Here is a 17,920-nt window from a genome sequence, read left to right as displayed (position 1 = left end):
CATGCCGTGCAATGGTGTAGGGTTTATTGGCACTACACCTGGCAATGTGACGCAGTCCCCGCTCCCCCATTCTATTTTTCCATGAACCACCACTGATCATCATTACGCCACTTCAGTGTAATGCCTCCTCAATCCTTAAAGATAGGGAGGCAGTATAGAAATATAGAAAGATAAGGCCAACGATATTAAAATATGACAACTGTCCATTTACCAGCTTTCTCACTAGACATCAAGAACCGACATTACTACCCTCCAACACATCATGCACGGCAGAAACTGACGGCTTAATAATTACAGACTATTCATGCCATGCCACCTCTGGGGTGTCTTAATCTTCATCAATCAATTAATGCTTAATAAGACTATGTGTATAGTGCTTCTCATAAGTTGCCATATACAAACACATCATACATTCACTCCACCTTTATAAACTGGTGCCACATCATCAAAAAAGGCTTTAGCATTTTCAAGTGTTCTTCAATCTCTAACACTTAAATGTAGCAAAATTGTTCGAGGAAATTTGTACTCGAGACCAGAATAAACGTTTCCAGAGGGAGTAAAGTACTACCAGTATTTGATATAAACAACAGAGTTAACAAGGAAAAACTTATGCAGTACTACATCAGGAAGTTATGAAGCAGGATGCATGGATCGAATTCAGATTCAAAAGAATCATGTAAAATGTATGAAAACTTAATTATTGTATGCAGTACTGTATATAGTATTGCCTCTTAGGCCACAAAGTATGTGTATTGATGGTTTGATGTCCCTCCCACCCCCCCCCTATGATTTTTTTTTTTTTGCATTGCCCTCTGTGCATTTTTTTAAGATATGGATGCATGCAAAATCACAACTGTATGCATGTTCGAAAATGCAATTTGTTGGGCCACCAGAGGCTTACAAATTACAGTAACATTTTATTGCTAAAAGCCATAAAATACAACTTTTTGGTTGGTCATAGCATCATAATTGCTACTTTCCTGCTCTAAAAGCAGTGCATTTTGCTTCATACCCACTTATCAATACAAGCTTATATTATCCATAACGTACACATTACAATATATAACAACGTCAATCCCACTTACCTTATTATACAGAATAATACCTCTCTCTCACTCTCTCTGTAATCAATGTCAGAGTAACAGTGAACATAATATTTATGTAACCCTTAATCTTCTGGTACAACTTGGACAAAACTAGAAACAGATTGCCACTGATATGACAAATTGCCAGGTGTATTAGACAATGTTTGTACGCTTAATGAATTACAATTACTGTACTGTGGTTAATGTTTGATTATTGCAAATACATAAAATGATTTGATATTACTAAAGGTACCAGGAATTTATTGTACTTCATTCTCTAATACACTAGCGTAGTAATGTTGTAGTTCCTGACAAAAACAGTAATTCAGTACCTGGTAACAGGTGAAACTAAATACTGTACTGTACAATTTTTTTTTTTTTTTGTCACAACATGCAAAAATGCCACCCATGTGTTCAGAACATAAGAAAACCTTACAACCTTTCATTCAGATCCCTCTTACCAATACCATACTTTACTAAATTGTAGTTAAAATTTAACCAAATGAAATGCAACTCCAGTATCAACTCGCATTTTAACATGGGAATACAAAATAAATATTTGATAGGTAATATGTGCACTGTTAGCAGTCTGCAACAAACAATATAATGTCATATTAAAAACTGCTATGAACACAATTTTTTTATGATAAGCTGAATTGCTTAGAATCCATTTTTTCCTTAATATGTTTTACTAACAAAGAACTTTCCCTTACAGTAACATCTTCCAAAAATCTTCTTAGCAACACCAAATCTTTTTCAGACAAAAAAACTGCCAATTTTTGTGAGTTCATTACATGGCTGACTTGATTTGTGGTCCGCACACAATATACGATTAAATGCATGACCTTTCCGAGAGCTTTTCTCAGAGGCAGGCATAATCCGAGGTATATTTTTCTGATGGGTGAGAGAGTGATTATCTCGCTGCAGACCAGAGGCATAATACATGCCATTTCTTGTCCAATACTCAGCAGTGCTTGACTGCATAGAGTCCAGCATGCTGAACTGCAATGCCATGCACAGCCTGTTCTGAATATCCTCTAGCTTTACATAGTCCAAAGCTGACCATGTAGCTATTGTTTCCTTAAATTTATCTGAATGGCATTTTAGAGGAGCCATTTGTATTAAAGTAAGGGTGGACAACCTTTCTTCAACAGCCACCACTTCATCCTCACTCAGATTGAGGGTAATTGTTGATAAGTCTTCAACGAGAAGTAGTAATGCATCCAAGACTTTTAGCATTTCAGGAAATATTAAAGATGCATTGTGGTGTCCATGTTTCCAGGAAATGTATTTTAATAAGAGGTTTACATACTTGTTTCTCAGGATGTCTATCTTATCTATTTCTTGGATAAGCTTTTTAATTGGTGTGTACATTAGGATGCAATTTGTAATGACTCCAATTGGCCAATCAAACCCCAGTTCAGCAGCAGCTGTATTTAATTCATAAAGCCTGTTGACCAAATACTGAGGGTATACTTGAAGCAAGTCTGAAACATGTACAACTGGGTGATTGACCCTGCTTGTTGATCCAGGAATATACCAACACCCAGAGTCTTTATTGAAGAGGTACAACCCAGCACAACACACAGCTCTCAGTGAGCAGCCATTTAACAGTGCAATTTGATCTGACAACACAAGGTTCAGAAAATCTTCATTTTTGAACACAAAAAAGAACTGTCTTATAACAGCATTTAAGTGGATATCCATGTAATCCAGTGGGGTAAAACCTTTATTCTTATACAGAGTATCTGGCAAGCTAATTGTTAAAACTGCATCAGAAAGACTCTTGATCATATGGTTTATGTGACCAATTTCATGAGGCTCTAAAAAATCATGTATATTTGATTCATCAGGTACATGTGGAGTGAGAATTGGTTGTTTAATGGTTTTGAGCAGTGTGTCCAAATCAGGTAGCTGGCCATTTCTGTCAAGATACCTACTGCTACAACTGCTGTTATCTTCTGCATCCGAATCTTGCGAACCACACAAACTGGACTCGCTATGTACTGGCTCTGAAGAAACCGATTCACTACTTGTATACCTTCGACTTCTTTTATTACCAGTATTAGGTGGGATGCATTTCTCTCGTTTAATTTTCACATGCAGAGCATGCTTCTTTTAGAATGGGGATCTCGTTTTGAGGTTTCATCTACTAGTTCTTGGTGTGCCATATGGAAGAGATCTTCTGTTCTGAAATAAAAAAATAAATGTGAACAAATGTAAACATATATTGATAAACGTGTGTGCGAGGAAGAGAAACATGAATGAATGTGTGGGGAAACAGGGCAAGGGGGCTATCTGCATGTATATATATGTAAAGGAGGGAAATGTGGGCGACTGCAATAATATTTGTTATTATGGACTGAACAATGGAAATCAGGCTTATTTCCCTTGTTCATTGTTTCCATTGTAATGGAAATAAAAGAGAACAAAAGCAGATAGTATTCACTTACTGTGCAGAGTCCTTCTGGAAAAAGGAACTTGAGACATCGCTACTCTCACTCATCGAAGGAGAAGTACAACTGTGGTTTGATAAGGCTTTATCTTCTGGCTGTTGTTGCTGACTGGAGTGAGCAGTCATCCCTGCAGTCAATCGGGAGATGAGGCTGGTGGGGGTCTCCCATTCACAGTTTTCCTGACCGGAAGGCTTCTTATCCTTCACTGACCATGGTGGAGCACTGTGGCAAGGCTTCCCTGAAGGTGACACTCTCTGGACCAAAGATGCCTGGTGTTCAGGATAAAGATGGCTGTCTGAACTGGGATGTGTTGCTGGTGGTGGTGGTGCACTGTGCTTGAGCAATGAAGGGTTTACTATAACAACACCCTGTCTAGTTCCTTCTAGCGGTGTCGCTGAATGAGGAGGAGCATTTTTAGTTATTGGCAAGAGACTGGGCACTCTACTTAGAACAGGAGTATTGTCATTTAATTCAGATACATTGTGAAAGTTGCTGTCTTCACCTGGTGGAGATGAAATAGAGGATATATGAGAAGGGGCATATGAATCTCTTGTATTAATCACACCCTGATATGAGGAGACAGTTGAAATACTTCTTTGAACAATGACATTGTGTTCAGGTTCTAAAACATCTGAACACACATGAACCACACTGGTTAGTATGGGATCACGACATACAGGGCACCACTTAACTTCTCTAGGATATTTAGTATCAGACGGATCTTCTGATGAGAATTCAACTTTCTCTTGACATTGATACTTCTGTGATCTATGATGACCATCACTTGAAGACCTTGATGGCCTTTCCAACCATCCTGGAGGGTTCAGCTGGCTTGTTTGATGACCACTAGTGAGAACTGTCAAAAGGGAATGAGAAGATGGTGTTTCATCATGAATTTGACCCGAGGGAAAATGATTCCCCGATGATGTCTGTCCAGAATAGTCTTCTGCATCATAGTAATGAGATGAATCTCTTGATGGTTCACTTATAAGGACTTGTTCTACAGGATGAGAGTAATGCTGATTACTCTGAGGCTGAGAGTACACTCTCCTCTCATCACTCCTCTGCCCAGAAGGAATGGTTGGCATGCCCAACCGTACCATTGTCACATTCACTTCATCTGAAATGAAAAATAAAAATTTCAATATTTCTCAAGTTGTTGATATCTACTAGAGAACAACAGACAGCATGCAAGTGATTCTAGTTAACAACTAAGCGGACGAGAAGAGAAGTGTCGGGCATGAACTTGAGCTTCAATTGCTGAAGATAAATTTTTTGACAAAAAATTCTAAAGCAATTGCAGTATAGTACTGTATTGACATTCCCATACTGCATTCACCAAGATCTATTGTGTAGCCCTATAGATAATAATCCATATACCCGGTAGATAAATACAGCATAATTTCAATATCTCACAAATTTAAATGTGCCAGTATTACATTTTAAAGTACAGTACTTTAAAAGGATAAACAGCTACACAGACATAAGGTGGAGAGGAGTAGTGTGGGATGCAGAGAAGGGAAGTATGGGACATGGAATAGCAATGTGAGATAGGACCTTAAGTGAAAATTATATAAACTAAAACTGGCGACCAGTCCAAGCTATTGCAGTCACATAAAGAACAAACATACAATAAATAATCAAGTGATCAGGCTAAGAAAAGATGAACATGCCCTTACAGATGAGGTCTTCAAGAAAAGAAAGGTTATAGGAGACTGATCCTTTAGACTTTAAGACTGAACCAAAACAGAAGTCAAGTATAGGTGACCAGAGAAGTACAGAGGCATCAATGATCAGCCTCGTGGTTACTGAGAACAAAGAAAAGAGGCCTCTTACTTAATAAAGATGTATCAATGTTGTGTCAACTGCAGTAGAACCAGACTATATATTGATTGCCTTTACAATACAAGATGCTGTGGAACATGATGTTTTACATGGTTTACAATGTAACCCAATGTAAAGCCAAGAGAGATACCAGATATTTGATAATCTGCCAACGTAGTACCAATATATAATAAAAGTGGGAAGGGAGGATGCCCTAAATTACAGGCTAGTAACCTTGGCATGCATTCCTTGTAAAGTACTGGAGAAAGTAATCAGTAGGAGGACTGTAGAACATACACAGAGAACAAATTTTGTTACTAAGAGGCAGCACAGATTTACAATAAGTCGGAGCTGATGACCCCGAGTGTGTTTTACAATCCAATCACAAAGATTACCCAATGTATGCAAATAACTGCATTAGACCTATGCAGTGCATTATAAAACTTCAGAAAGTCTATACAGTGCACAAGAATAATTGTAGTATACAGTAAATGCAAAGCACTAAAGTATACTGTATAATGGAGCCTGGAGCAGAGCGCTTGAGCGAGGCCTGGAGCAGAGCGCTTGAGCGAGGCCTGGAGCAGAGCGCTTGAGCGAGGCCTGGAGCAGAGAGCTTGAGCAATGGAGCCTCGAGCAGGTGAGCTTGAGCAATGGAGCCTGGAGCAGAGAGCTTGAGCGAGGCCTGGAGCAAAGAGCTTGAGCGAGGCTGGGGGTAAAAAGCTCTTAGGAGGGTGAGAGTGAGAGACTGGATCGGAGAGCTAGAATGCTGGGAGAGAGCAGGCTGCTTGAATAAGGTTGGGGTGAGCTGTCTGCTCTATAGTGTAGCTGTAGTGTCTTGTGAGAGTGTTGGAACCAGCTGACTCATCTAGTGTTACATTGTATGCTGATGAATGTTGATGGCGTTGGAGAAGATCCTCAGTATATCCTGAGCGTTTGTCATTAAGCCACTCTTGGAGTTGGATTGATACTGCAACGTTCTTGATTGGCTTACATTCAGTCTGGTCTTTCAAACATTCCCAGTATCACTAAAACCGTTGTACTAAATTGCCCGAACCTAACCTACCCAAGGATCCACAACAAAAAACCGGGAGAGACAACGTGGCTCTCACATTGCATCAATTGTGAGAGCCACTAATAACTGTAGTACATCTGATTTTGGCCTTAGGGAAATTACATGTCAAAATGTAATGTACTTTAAAGGAGAATGGATAGGATTTCACACTTCATCTGACCTTATGGTGAGAAAGTTTGCTTCTGGCAAGTTGATCATCATTGGATCTGACGGGAAAACTCGCTAGTTACTTTTGGCTTTCCTAACAGAGTCGTAGAAACATTGGGGGAATATGTATTAATAGTATTTCAGTTGTAATTATTGTAATTTACAGATAACATTAATGTTGAATATGATGGCAAGTGTCATTATGGTGAAAAGTAGCTGGCACAGTAGAAATTATATAGCATGCTGCAGGATGAAATGAAAAAGAGAAAGTCAGAAAGTGAGTGAAAGTTAGAAAGTGAATGGTAGTGTGTGTTACACGGTGGGAGAAAATTGCAGTGGTGCGAGGAGAGGTTGGGACAAGGGTTGTGTGCATAAAGGAAGTCTTGTATTATGGAAAGGCTTTTGTGTTTGTATGGTGGAGCATGTTCGCGGTGGTTAGTGTGCTGGGGGAGGGGAGGGGGGGATGGTATCTTGGGGGGGGGATGGTGTGATGGGGGATGGTGTGCTGGGGGGTAGTGTGCTGTTGGGATGGTGTGCTGGGGGAATAGTGCTGGGGGGGGGGGGGAGGAGGTACGTGTTAAGGGAAGGGAACTATCAGGAGAATTCCCAAGCCATTAACACTATTTAGCATTGGGAAGGAGTCAGGATAAGGATTTGGGATGGGATCATGGGAATTGTCCCCCAACCACTTGGCCGGTCGGGGATTGAACGCCGACCTGCACGATGCGAGACTCGTATGGGGTTGTGGTGGATCATATGTGCGAGTGTGTTCGTTCGTGTTTGCTGTAGAAACTTGTGCATGGTGGGTCAAGGTGAACTTCACGCTACAACTCCCTAAACAATGACACTTGCGCTCCCTCTTCCCTACACTAGTGATCACACAAGCCTGGGCTCCTCACCCAGCCTTCACTGCTCATGACCAAGAAAGCGCTCATGTTAACACACAATTTAGTCACATGTTTATACTCAAAGGTCTATCAACATCCGGAACTCTAATCAGTTCTCTCCTAGGGGTCTCTCCCTAATCAATGCCGCGCCCACTTTCACCAGGCCGGTGAGTGAATGCTGGTGGAGTGAGTGATGGTAACTTGGGCCAACACCGAGTAGAGAAGAATGTCCTTGACGTGAGATGTGATGACCCATTACTGACAGATGAGGGGACGAGACAGGTGCTGAGGCTCTGATGAAAATACTGGTAATGGTGGCTAGCTTGCCAGCAACGAAATAGTTTTGGATCGTAATGTTATGTGACCATGTTACGTGTGTTCTGATTTACATAAAAATTAAAATAGTGTTCTGCTGGTCCCTGTTTGTTGTCATTCTGCTCTATTACCAGAGGTTTTGTTTTGAGGAAGATACAAGAATATTATTTACGTAAATTATCAAAGTATGCGCCACTAGTTGTTTCTCTGTGTTCCAATGTTCAGTGTTGGAGCTAAATGATGCACTGAGCTTTTGTATAGTGTAGGTCGGTGCAAACTCGTAATGTAGCCCACCTCAACACCATACAATGTTGCAACCAGATGTTAATGACCAGAAAATTATAGCTTCCACTAATATTGTAGTGCTGTATGAACATTTGAATAACACTAACTGCTGTTGACACTGCTCAAACCCACCATACGCGTCCAGTCACGCTACGTTATTAAGCGAAATATTAACACATTAAATATCCTCCATCGTGATAAGAACATTTCTAACAGCAGACAATAGCTCAGAAACTGTGTACTAAATTGCCCGAACTTAACCTAACCGATGACCCGCAAATAGAAAACGGGACATCACGTCCATTTTGCGAGCCGCTATGATTATTTTGGTCATAGAGGATTAATACGTCAAAATGCGATGTACTATTCGAGAGGACTGGTTGCGTAAAATTGATGTGATGTCACGTTTTCTATTCGTGGGTCCTCCGGTTAGGTTAAATTTGGTTCGGGCAATTTAGTAATCAATTTAGTGACGTTGTGAAAGAGGGAGAGGAGGCCATACCTTGAGCTATGGGAAGGGAAATTAGCTCACTGGTTGTTAACAGGAATCAGAAGTCAACTGCTCCTGTACCCAGCTGCGTAGAGAAGGAGCGAGAGGGAGGGAGGGAGAGAGAGGGCGGGGGTCAATACTAAAGTTTAGGCTCCCTCCCCTCATGGTGTATCGGTGATAATGTCGCAAGTCACGTGCTCAACCTCCCTCTCATCCTTGTCAAACTGCTGTGTAATGCTCTTATCTAAACGTGCTACAGAACACGCCTCGCCCCGCCTGTCATTGCCACTCACTCTCACATCCAAGAAATGTGTGTTGCTGCTGAATAGTGAGCTGGGGGGGGGGGGATAGTGTGCTTACACTATCCCGCCTACAAGTCACCAAATAAGCCCGAGTGTCTGCTGGAAGGAACAAGCCACATCATTGATAAGATGGTTCCCTTTGGGGATTTTATGACCTTATTTATATTTTGTTATGTTAATAATGACGTTATTAACGACTACGTACCATGCAACTCCCCCAACATTAAGACTACAGTCTTACCAGATCATGAGATGCCGTGTTCACCAGGGGCCAGATTCACGAAGCAGTTACGCAAGCACTTACGAACGTGTACATCTTTCCTCAATCTTTGACGGCTTTGTTTACATTTATTAAACAGTTTACAAGCATGAAAACTTGCCAATCAACTGTTGTTATTGTTATAAACAGCCTCCTGGTGCTTCGGAGCTCATTAACTGGTTAATAATTGTAAACAAAGCCGCCAAAGATTGAGAAAATATGTACAGGTTTGTAAGTGCTGACGTACCTGCTTCGTGAATCTGGCCCCTGACATCTTGCAAGGCTTTAGTGTTGGGCCCGTAGCAAATGCTAATAGGTTAATCCGCCCCTGTTCTTACCCAAACGTAACACATACTAAACTAATTCATCTTTACCTAACAATGTATACGATTTTAGCAAAATAAATCGAGGTTTGTCGAATTGTCTTGTGTACAATTTGACCATTATCCTGTGCCAATACGCATGCATACATACACCCGCGTATTTAAACCGTTAAACTACGACGGTTTACGGAAACCGTTAAACTTCAGACCCGTATCATTAACAAGTATTCCCTGCAAGTTACTTGACAAATGATCCGAAGCAGGCCAGTAGAACATTTAGAACAGATAAACATTGTCTCACGGCACCAGCACTGATTTAGTAAAATGAAATCCCGCTTGACACACTTGCTGGTGTTCTATAACCAGATGATAAAAATCAAACAAGAGAGAAGGATAGGCAGACTGCGTACAGCCTCCACCCCCACAACAGCAGCCTAGGCTACGATGTACACGCACACACCTACGTCATGTTTTTGTTAACAACGATTCTGTTGTGCGTTTATACTAAATTTAAATTAATGATAAGGGATACTTATCGTATGGTGAGTTAAGACAATGATTACCACAGGTCATCTGGTCTATCACTCTACCAGACACTAGACCAAATACAAGTCACAAACAGATAACATTTGAAGGTAAGAGAGCTCTCTTTCCACAGATCATACTCGACTCTTGTTGCTGTGAACTTTCATAAACGTTTATATAACCTTATCAAACTTTAGTTATTGTATATATTCCACTTGAGAAAGATAACTTTTAACGTGAATTATTTAAATTGCATATAAACAAGCACACGCAAAGAACACGCAACCCAGTACAAACGCGCGAGCACACACACACACACACAATAAACGTATTTGGTAACCTCTAAATACTTTACCCAACTGTGTTTTGCAATATCACAACACGAACCTGTCGCTTGACGTCTCTATGGGAAAATTACTAAACAAAGAGAGAAGAAGGAGATCCGGTTTGTGTCACCGTGCCCACTCGTATGTGAGGGTTTGTGGTGTGAACCTGGTCATGAACCCTAGGTAAAGAGTTTAATAAACCACAGTATATCGCTAAAGAAATACAAGCAGGCTAGTAGGCGGGGGGCATAAAGAGCTAGAGGCCGTAATCGGGGAGAGGTATAGTGGTGACGACAGTTGTTGACAATGACGCCAGATGACACAGCGACCATCATATCCGCAGCATCTGCCTCTGGCATCTCCCGCCATAGTCCCATGGCCGCACCTCTCTCCGCTTAGTTGTTTAATGCAACACACTTGCCGCCGCCACTACTACTGCTCCTCACTCCTTCACCATCTTGAGGTTATCTTGAGATGATTTCGGGGCTTTAGTGTCCCCGCGGCCCGGTCCTCGACCAGGCCTCCACCCCCAGGAAGCAGCCCGTGACAGCCGACTAGCACCCAGGTACCTATTTTACTGCTAGGTAACAGGGGCATAGGTGTGAAAAACTCTGCCCATTGTTTCTCTCCGGCGCCTGGCATCGAACCAGGATCACAAGTCCAGCGTGCTGTCCGCTCGGCCGACTCGACCATGGACAAAGTGGACAAGGAAATTCCTCTTTAAATGGAGATCAAATAGGGCAAGAGGACATCGATGGAAGATGGAAAGGCAATAGAGTCGTATATATGTAAGGAGATACTCGTACCCTGTCCCAAGTTTCAGCCCCGCTCCTGTGCCAGGTAAGTCCACAACGGGCTCACCATAGCCCGTGCTACTTGGAACTTTTTGTTCCCAGTAGCGAATCTTAACAACAACAACGTACCTTGTGCTGGTCAACAAGTGGAATTCGATGAAAGAAGTTGCCGAAGCCATTTCCTTCCTCGACTTGAAGAGAAGAAAGGAGAGAGGCGTGAACGTCAAGAGATGTGAAGAACGCGCCAGGTACAAAAGGTTAGGATGCGGGCATAACGAGCTGGGTCAGCTTCACGAAGCAGTTACGCCAGCACTTACGAACCTGTACATCTTTTCTCAATCTTTGGCGGCTTTGTTTACAATTATTAAAGTTAATGAGCTCCGAAGCACCAGGAAGCTGTTTATAACAATAATAACAGTTGATTGGCAAGTTTTCGTGCTTGTAAACTGTTTAATAAATGTAAACAAAGCGTCAAGATTGAGGAAAGATGTACACGTTCGTAAGTGCTTGCGTAACTGTTCGTGAATCTGGTTCCTGGACCTCACTGTCACGTAGTTACTGAGAGGTCAGGTCACTCAGTCCCTCACCACCACCCCGGTCACCTGCCCTCACCCACGCACATGGACAGCCTCCCTCTCCCACTGGAGTTCAAACCCACCAAGTAAAATGTAATGAAGTTTGAGAATAAGAACAGGCCACAATGGCGGTATATTATATGCTACTATGATAGTCGCACAAAAGGATCTTCTAGTGGACCTAATTAATGCCAGCACTAACACCAGTCGTATGCAGTAGTATAACAGCATGTGGTATACAAAATTGACAAACACAGGAGCTGCATTTATAAACCTAAACAAGGAATCATACAAACATTTCAGGGAGGATAAATACTGCGGCAGCCTGTAGGAAACAGGCTGCCGCGTTTAACGTGGTGGTGATGGGGTCCCTTGATTGTTTTCAAGCGTGGGTTGGACATGTATATGAGTGGGATTGGCTGGATATAAATAGGAGCTGCCTCGTATGGGCCAATAGGCCTTTCAACAGTTACCTTTGTCTTAAGAGGACAAGGGCTGAAGTTGGAGAGTGGAAAGGCGAATGACTTGAGACTTAAGGAAATACTTGCTGCACGGACTATCAAGAGAAAGTGGTGGAAGGCGCCTCCATCCATAGACACAAAAACATGGCACCAAGTACAAAAAAGGTTAGTAGACGAGGCATCAAGAGCAAGTCCTCACTCGCCTTGGTCACCAACTGCCTCACCACTCGCCCTGGTCACCAACTGCCTCACCACTCGCCCTGGTCACCAACTGCCTCACCACTCGCCCTGGTCACCAACTGCCTCACCACTCGCCTTGGTCACCAACTGCCTCACCACTCGCCTTGGTCACCAACTGCCTCACCACTCGCCTTGGTCACCAACTGCCTCACCACTCGCCTTGGTCACCAACTGCCTCACCACTCGCCTTTGGTCACCAACTGCCTCACCACTCGCCTTGGTCACCAACTGCCTCACCACTCGCCTTGGTCACCAACTGCCTCACCACTCGCCTTGGTCACCCAACTGCCTCGCCACTCACCAACTGCCCTCACCACTCGCCTTGGTCACCAACTGCTTCACTGCTCTTCCTCACCACCACCACCAGAGCAGTTCTCCCTCTTCTCCCTGCGGCAAGAGGGAGAACCGCAGCAGGTCCCCTTATGGTGGAGGAGAGGAGACAACAATGACCATACCTAGAGGAGCTCATCAAAGAGGAGGAAGCACAGGCAGGTGGAGAGGGAAGAAGCCAGAGATGGAATACAGGAAGAGTTGGTATATCCCCCAAAGGGTATACATGGCCGACGGGCCTCACCCTACACGTGGCACCACGACCAGAGGGGACAAGGTGCTGAGGTGTACACCACACCGAACCTTGCGCAAGTCCGCCCTGGCAAGCAAACCCTTTTCCACAATGTGTTGCTGGTGTGACAACAAGGACTCGTCGCCTCATTCCTCCCACAAGCACAGATGAGTGCACACGAGGGATGGGGTGGTAGAGAGAGAGGCTGACCTAGCAGCACTGCCTTAGCCTCACAAGACACACATCTGATAAAACATCAAATACTTCAAGGGACTGACAGGCCGGAACCAAGAGGTAATGTTTACAATACCAATACCATAATAAACACGGATGAAAGCTTGACAAATGAATGAGCCATAGAAATGTTAAGAGTTTATTTTGCTTTCTTCGCTGTAAGGATAACAGGAATTTGGAATGAACTAAAAAAAACAAGTTATGGACACCAGGCCCCATTTTAAAAATACAGTTCCCTTCGCTTTCCAGCATGGAAGGGTAAGGGAAGGAAAACTATCGAGGGAAAGCGCCAAGCCATTACGACTATATAGCACTTGGAAGGATCAGGATAAGGATTTGGGATTGAAAATCCAAATAAGTTTATTGGGGTATACACACACTACACAGTTTTACTTATGCCTAAACTAACAGCTTGTCCTTATATACTCGCATTTGGGAGCCGGTCGGCCGAGCGGACAGCACACTGACAGCACAGCAAAGTGCTCTCGGAACGCCAGGCGAGTGTCTTACCACTGCACACGGAGACTCCAAATTAATACCCAATTGTTCCGTGTTCTGTCTTGTGTTGGTCAAAAGTTTATTCACCTCATCCAAAACTGTTGCAACATATCACCTCACCCAAGGTTATCTTGAGATGATTTCGGGGCTTATTTAGTAATCCCCGCGGCCCGGTCCTCGACCATGCCTCCACCCCCAGGAAGCAGCCCGTGACAGCTGACTAATACCCAGATACCTATTTTACTGCTAGGTAACAGGGGCATAGGGTGAAAGAAACTCTGCCCATTGTTTCTCTCCGGCGCCCGGGATCGAACCCGGGACCACAGGATCACAAGCCCAGCGTGCTGTCCGCTCGGCCGACCGGCTCTAACATATACTGTTTAGAAAACGCCAACCTCAAAAAACACCCGTTTAACCTGATACAACATTTGTGCAACGTAACGCTCCACGTTAGACAGGTAACACGGCTCATCTCCTTTCTCCTTCCTGGATGGCCCTGGGAAAACTAGTAGTAGTTATAGATCACTCGAGCCAACTCTGAACAATGTCAAGCTTTCTTAATTCTAGAATCTAAAATACAGGAATCTGTGTCTCATCTACTGACACTTCTGTGTTGGTCAGCCTCTTGTTTGGTGACTAACCATCTTGTGAGATGGGGACTTAGTTCTACTGCTACCTTAGTCACTCTTGTGTTGATGATGATATCCTCATAATGCACACAGAGTCTGCCAGTGCAGACTGCTTATCACGTGCCTCTGTATGACTAACCATAAGAACAAAGGCAACTGCAGAAGGCCTATTGGCCCATACGAGGCAGCTCCTATCTATAACCACCCAATCCTACTCATAAACATCTCCAACCCACGCTTGAAACAATGGAGGGACCCACAACGTTACGCCGGTAATTGGTTTCACAAATCAACAACCCTGTTACCAAACCAGTATTTACCCCCAGTCTTTCCTTAATCTAAACTTATCCAATTTATACCACATATAAACCATCCTGCTGTGTGGTGGGGAATTTTTTAGTACAACGTAGCTAGCTTTTTGACACACTGTACTCCCCTTCATATAGTCTTTTTTTAGGGCAGCTGCACAAATGCACACTGTACCTAAACGTGTTAATAAAAACAAAATTGTTGTTGTCCTTTAACCTGAAGCCTTTCACTGAAGACGTTCGCATATCTCCTGATATTCCACCAGTTCTCCATTCTCTGTCTTAATGCTTGGTTATTCACACATTTTTCTCCCTATAAAGTTGTGCAAGTTTCGGTTGCTATTTACCTTCAGATGCTGTCATTTTATACTGTCTTTCCGCTTCATTTTTTAACTTCTTGAAACATTAATGTCTTACTTCTCTGTGACTACTACTCTTCTCTTCTGGTAATCTCTATCTTCATCTCGTCTAAACTCTACTGCTAATTTTCCCATAAACTTTGTTCTATGCAAGTCTCCTGTCATATATATTTTTGTCTGTGATTTTCAGAAGAGGATATACTGGCACCTACTCACAATCCACGATTGTGGTTCACAATCCAGGGGTGTGATCCACGGACGAGCAGAAATAATTGGCCACGTTTCCTTTTACCCGATGCACCTGTTCACCTAGCAGTATAATAATAGGTCCCTGGGAGTTATACAACTGTTGTGTGTTACACCCTGGGGAAGGTCAGCCAAATCACCTAAGGGGACCTCGATAAGCCTAAACACAAGGCTCCATGTCTCCGACAACAACAATTAATTATAAGTTCGTCTTTCTCAAAGGAGCGTACCTATCCCACCCCCCTACCCTGCCTTACGCTTACGGTAGGGTGAGGTCACTTACCCCTGCCTCTTCCCATATATAGTTTCTATATTCCTTTTGTTCATTTTCCATGCATCTATAATTTCAACACACACTGTATTAAACCAACGTCTATAAACCGCTTTAATCTCCATTTATACATAGTGTACTTGTTTGAGTTGGAGAATCGTGTTTTCAAGACCTGGCCATATTAGCCTCGCTGTGTCTCCTCCTGATGGTACTCCAAAATTTGTCATCCAACTAACACCAAGATGGTGTTGACCAGACACACACTAGAAGATGGGGAGGACGGACGACGCTTCGGACCGTCCTGGACCCATTATCAAGTCAATTGTGAGAATGGCACGGTGGCACGGGCATGAATCAACCCGTCCTCTTAAAAATAACGTCACTTTTGGCTCGTATGCGCGGCGCTATGACCAAAATTTGGACGTAATTTGAAATGAAATCGACTCACGAAAGTGACCGTACTGTTCCGTTTTCTGTTTGGTAGTCGTCGGAGGACTCTGTAAGGTTAGAATAGATGACTTTCAATTCACGTTTTGAAACTTTATGAGAATTTCCTGCCCACCTAACCTATCAGAGGACCCTCTTAACTTACTGTTGTTGAAAAAAATCCCAAATTTATTTTCATGCTTTTTTCATTTTCAAATTACGGCCAAAAGCGACGTTCTTTATAAGAGGACAGGTTTGCACGAATAGCCTGCAATTGCAACATTACTCCATTCACAATTTATACCCACGCCGCCCCCCTCCAACTCCCACCTTCACACACACTGGGAGACCTATCCTTCTCTTTGGGTATTTCCTCTTACAATACCTTTCTTAACCTATCCTCAAATGCTTTATAACATCGTAATCACATTTTCTCCATGTTTACCCATATCTTACTGCCCTCTCTATCCCACCATGGTCTCCTCCTCCTATCTCCGGCCGCCCCAACACTATCATACTCTCTCTTGTAGTGATTCATGGCGCTAAATTAGCAAGGTCTGGTGCACTCACTCTTCCAGCTGGCAGAAGAGATGATGAGTGCGATTCCAGCACTCCGTGTGGCCGGCCGGCCGGTCGCCTGGGTGGTGCCTGGGTGGTGCCTGGGTGGTGCCTGGGTGGTGCCCGTGTCTCAGCCGACCCGCTGGCTCCCACCACTCTCTATACTTATTATTGTATCCCTTGTGCGCTCCCTCTTTTCTCTGTTTACCTTATTGTTCACTGGGAATTAAGGTGTTTATTGGCGGGAGAGGTGGAGGTACGGAGGGGGGGGGGGGGAAAGACAGTCACAGGAGAGGACAAAAATACAGAAAAAGGAGGGGGAGAAAGAGGAAGGAGAGAAGAGAAGAGGAGAGAAGAGAGAGGGGGTGGATAGGGGGGAGGTAAGGGAATGGAGGGAGGAGGCGGCGGAAACAGTACCGTTAACAAACCACAAATGGTGTCCCCTTTGCGTGTATATAGCCTATGTACGCTTACAGCTGTTGCCTATTCGTCAAAAACGGAAAGGTACGTAATCTAAATTTACATAATATAATTTGTGTCTACCCTGAAAGCACGCTTGGAAAAATTTACTTCTTAATGACTTCAGAAAATGCAATATATTAAAAGACGTAAGGCAACCAAAGCAAATATTCCAAGACAGCCGAACAAAAAATTACAAAATAAATTTCGATATACCACAAGACAACATTCCAAAAAGTCGATCTTGTAACGATCAATACTGTAATGGTGAACCTGTCAATGAGTGCCCCCCAAGCCTATTTTGTCCTACTGAATAAGCAATTCAATAAAATTTCTTTCTTTATTATGCACCCCATACCCATCCCGTGGGAATAAGCTCAAGTCTGTTTATGATAAATTGCTTCCAAGCTGCTTGTCCAGCGTTTGGACCTGTAGTTATTAAGGGTAATATTGTGGTTGTTGTGGTAATTGTTGTTATTGTGGTTGTTCTTACCATTACTGGATGCTGCCGATATTCTGGTTACAGTTAATGTTGCTATTGTGGACCCTGTTGATGCTACTGCTATTGTAGTTGCTACTGTTCCTAATAATAGTAGCTACCGCTGCTACTGATGTTGCAAATATATTGGTTGTTAGCGATATTGCTGCTGTACCTAATCCCAACTACCAGGCCACAAGCCACCCTACACACACCTGGCGGTCCCGTGAGGACCACCTGCTGTACACACCTGCTGTTCAGACCGTTCATTATGATAGGCGCTCAGGATGTACCGATGTACCCCCTAGCCTGTCTATCCTACCAGCGTTAAGCAGCTTAATAGGATCAAAACTCTATGCACCATGTGCCAATGTTTACCAATGGCCTATTTCGTGAGTTTTCATTTACATACCAATGCCTATTTCGTGAGTTTTCATTTACATACCAATGCCTATTTCAAGAGTTTTCATTTACAGCCCTGTCTCCAGCAATCGAGTTTTAATATGTTCAGAGCTTGGGAAATTAT

The 17,920-nt window shown here is 43.1% G+C and overlaps 1 protein-coding gene across 1 annotated transcript in view; it reads right to left on the bottom strand.

Moving 5' to 3' along the window:
- Positions 1 to 902: 902 nt before the first annotated feature.
- The window catches only part of LOC123762341 (uncharacterized), a 29,112-nt gene continuing 12,094 nt past the window's right edge, over positions 903 to 17,920 (bottom strand). The window contains 3 exon segments of the mRNA XM_045748819.2: positions 903 to 3,196; positions 3,199 to 3,275; positions 3,539 to 4,661. Coding sequence (XP_045604775.2) covers positions 1,842 to 3,196; positions 3,199 to 3,275; positions 3,539 to 4,644 — 2,538 coding nt within the window. The 5' untranslated portion in view covers positions 4,645 to 4,661 and the 3' untranslated portion in view covers positions 903 to 1,841.

The sequence above is a fragment of the Procambarus clarkii genome, chromosome 2, assembly GCF_040958095.1.
Source record: "Procambarus clarkii isolate CNS0578487 chromosome 2, FALCON_Pclarkii_2.0, whole genome shotgun sequence".
Taxonomy (NCBI): Eukaryota; Metazoa; Arthropoda; class Malacostraca; order Decapoda; family Cambaridae; genus Procambarus; species Procambarus clarkii.
This window is presented reverse-complemented; position numbering and strand designations above follow the sequence as displayed.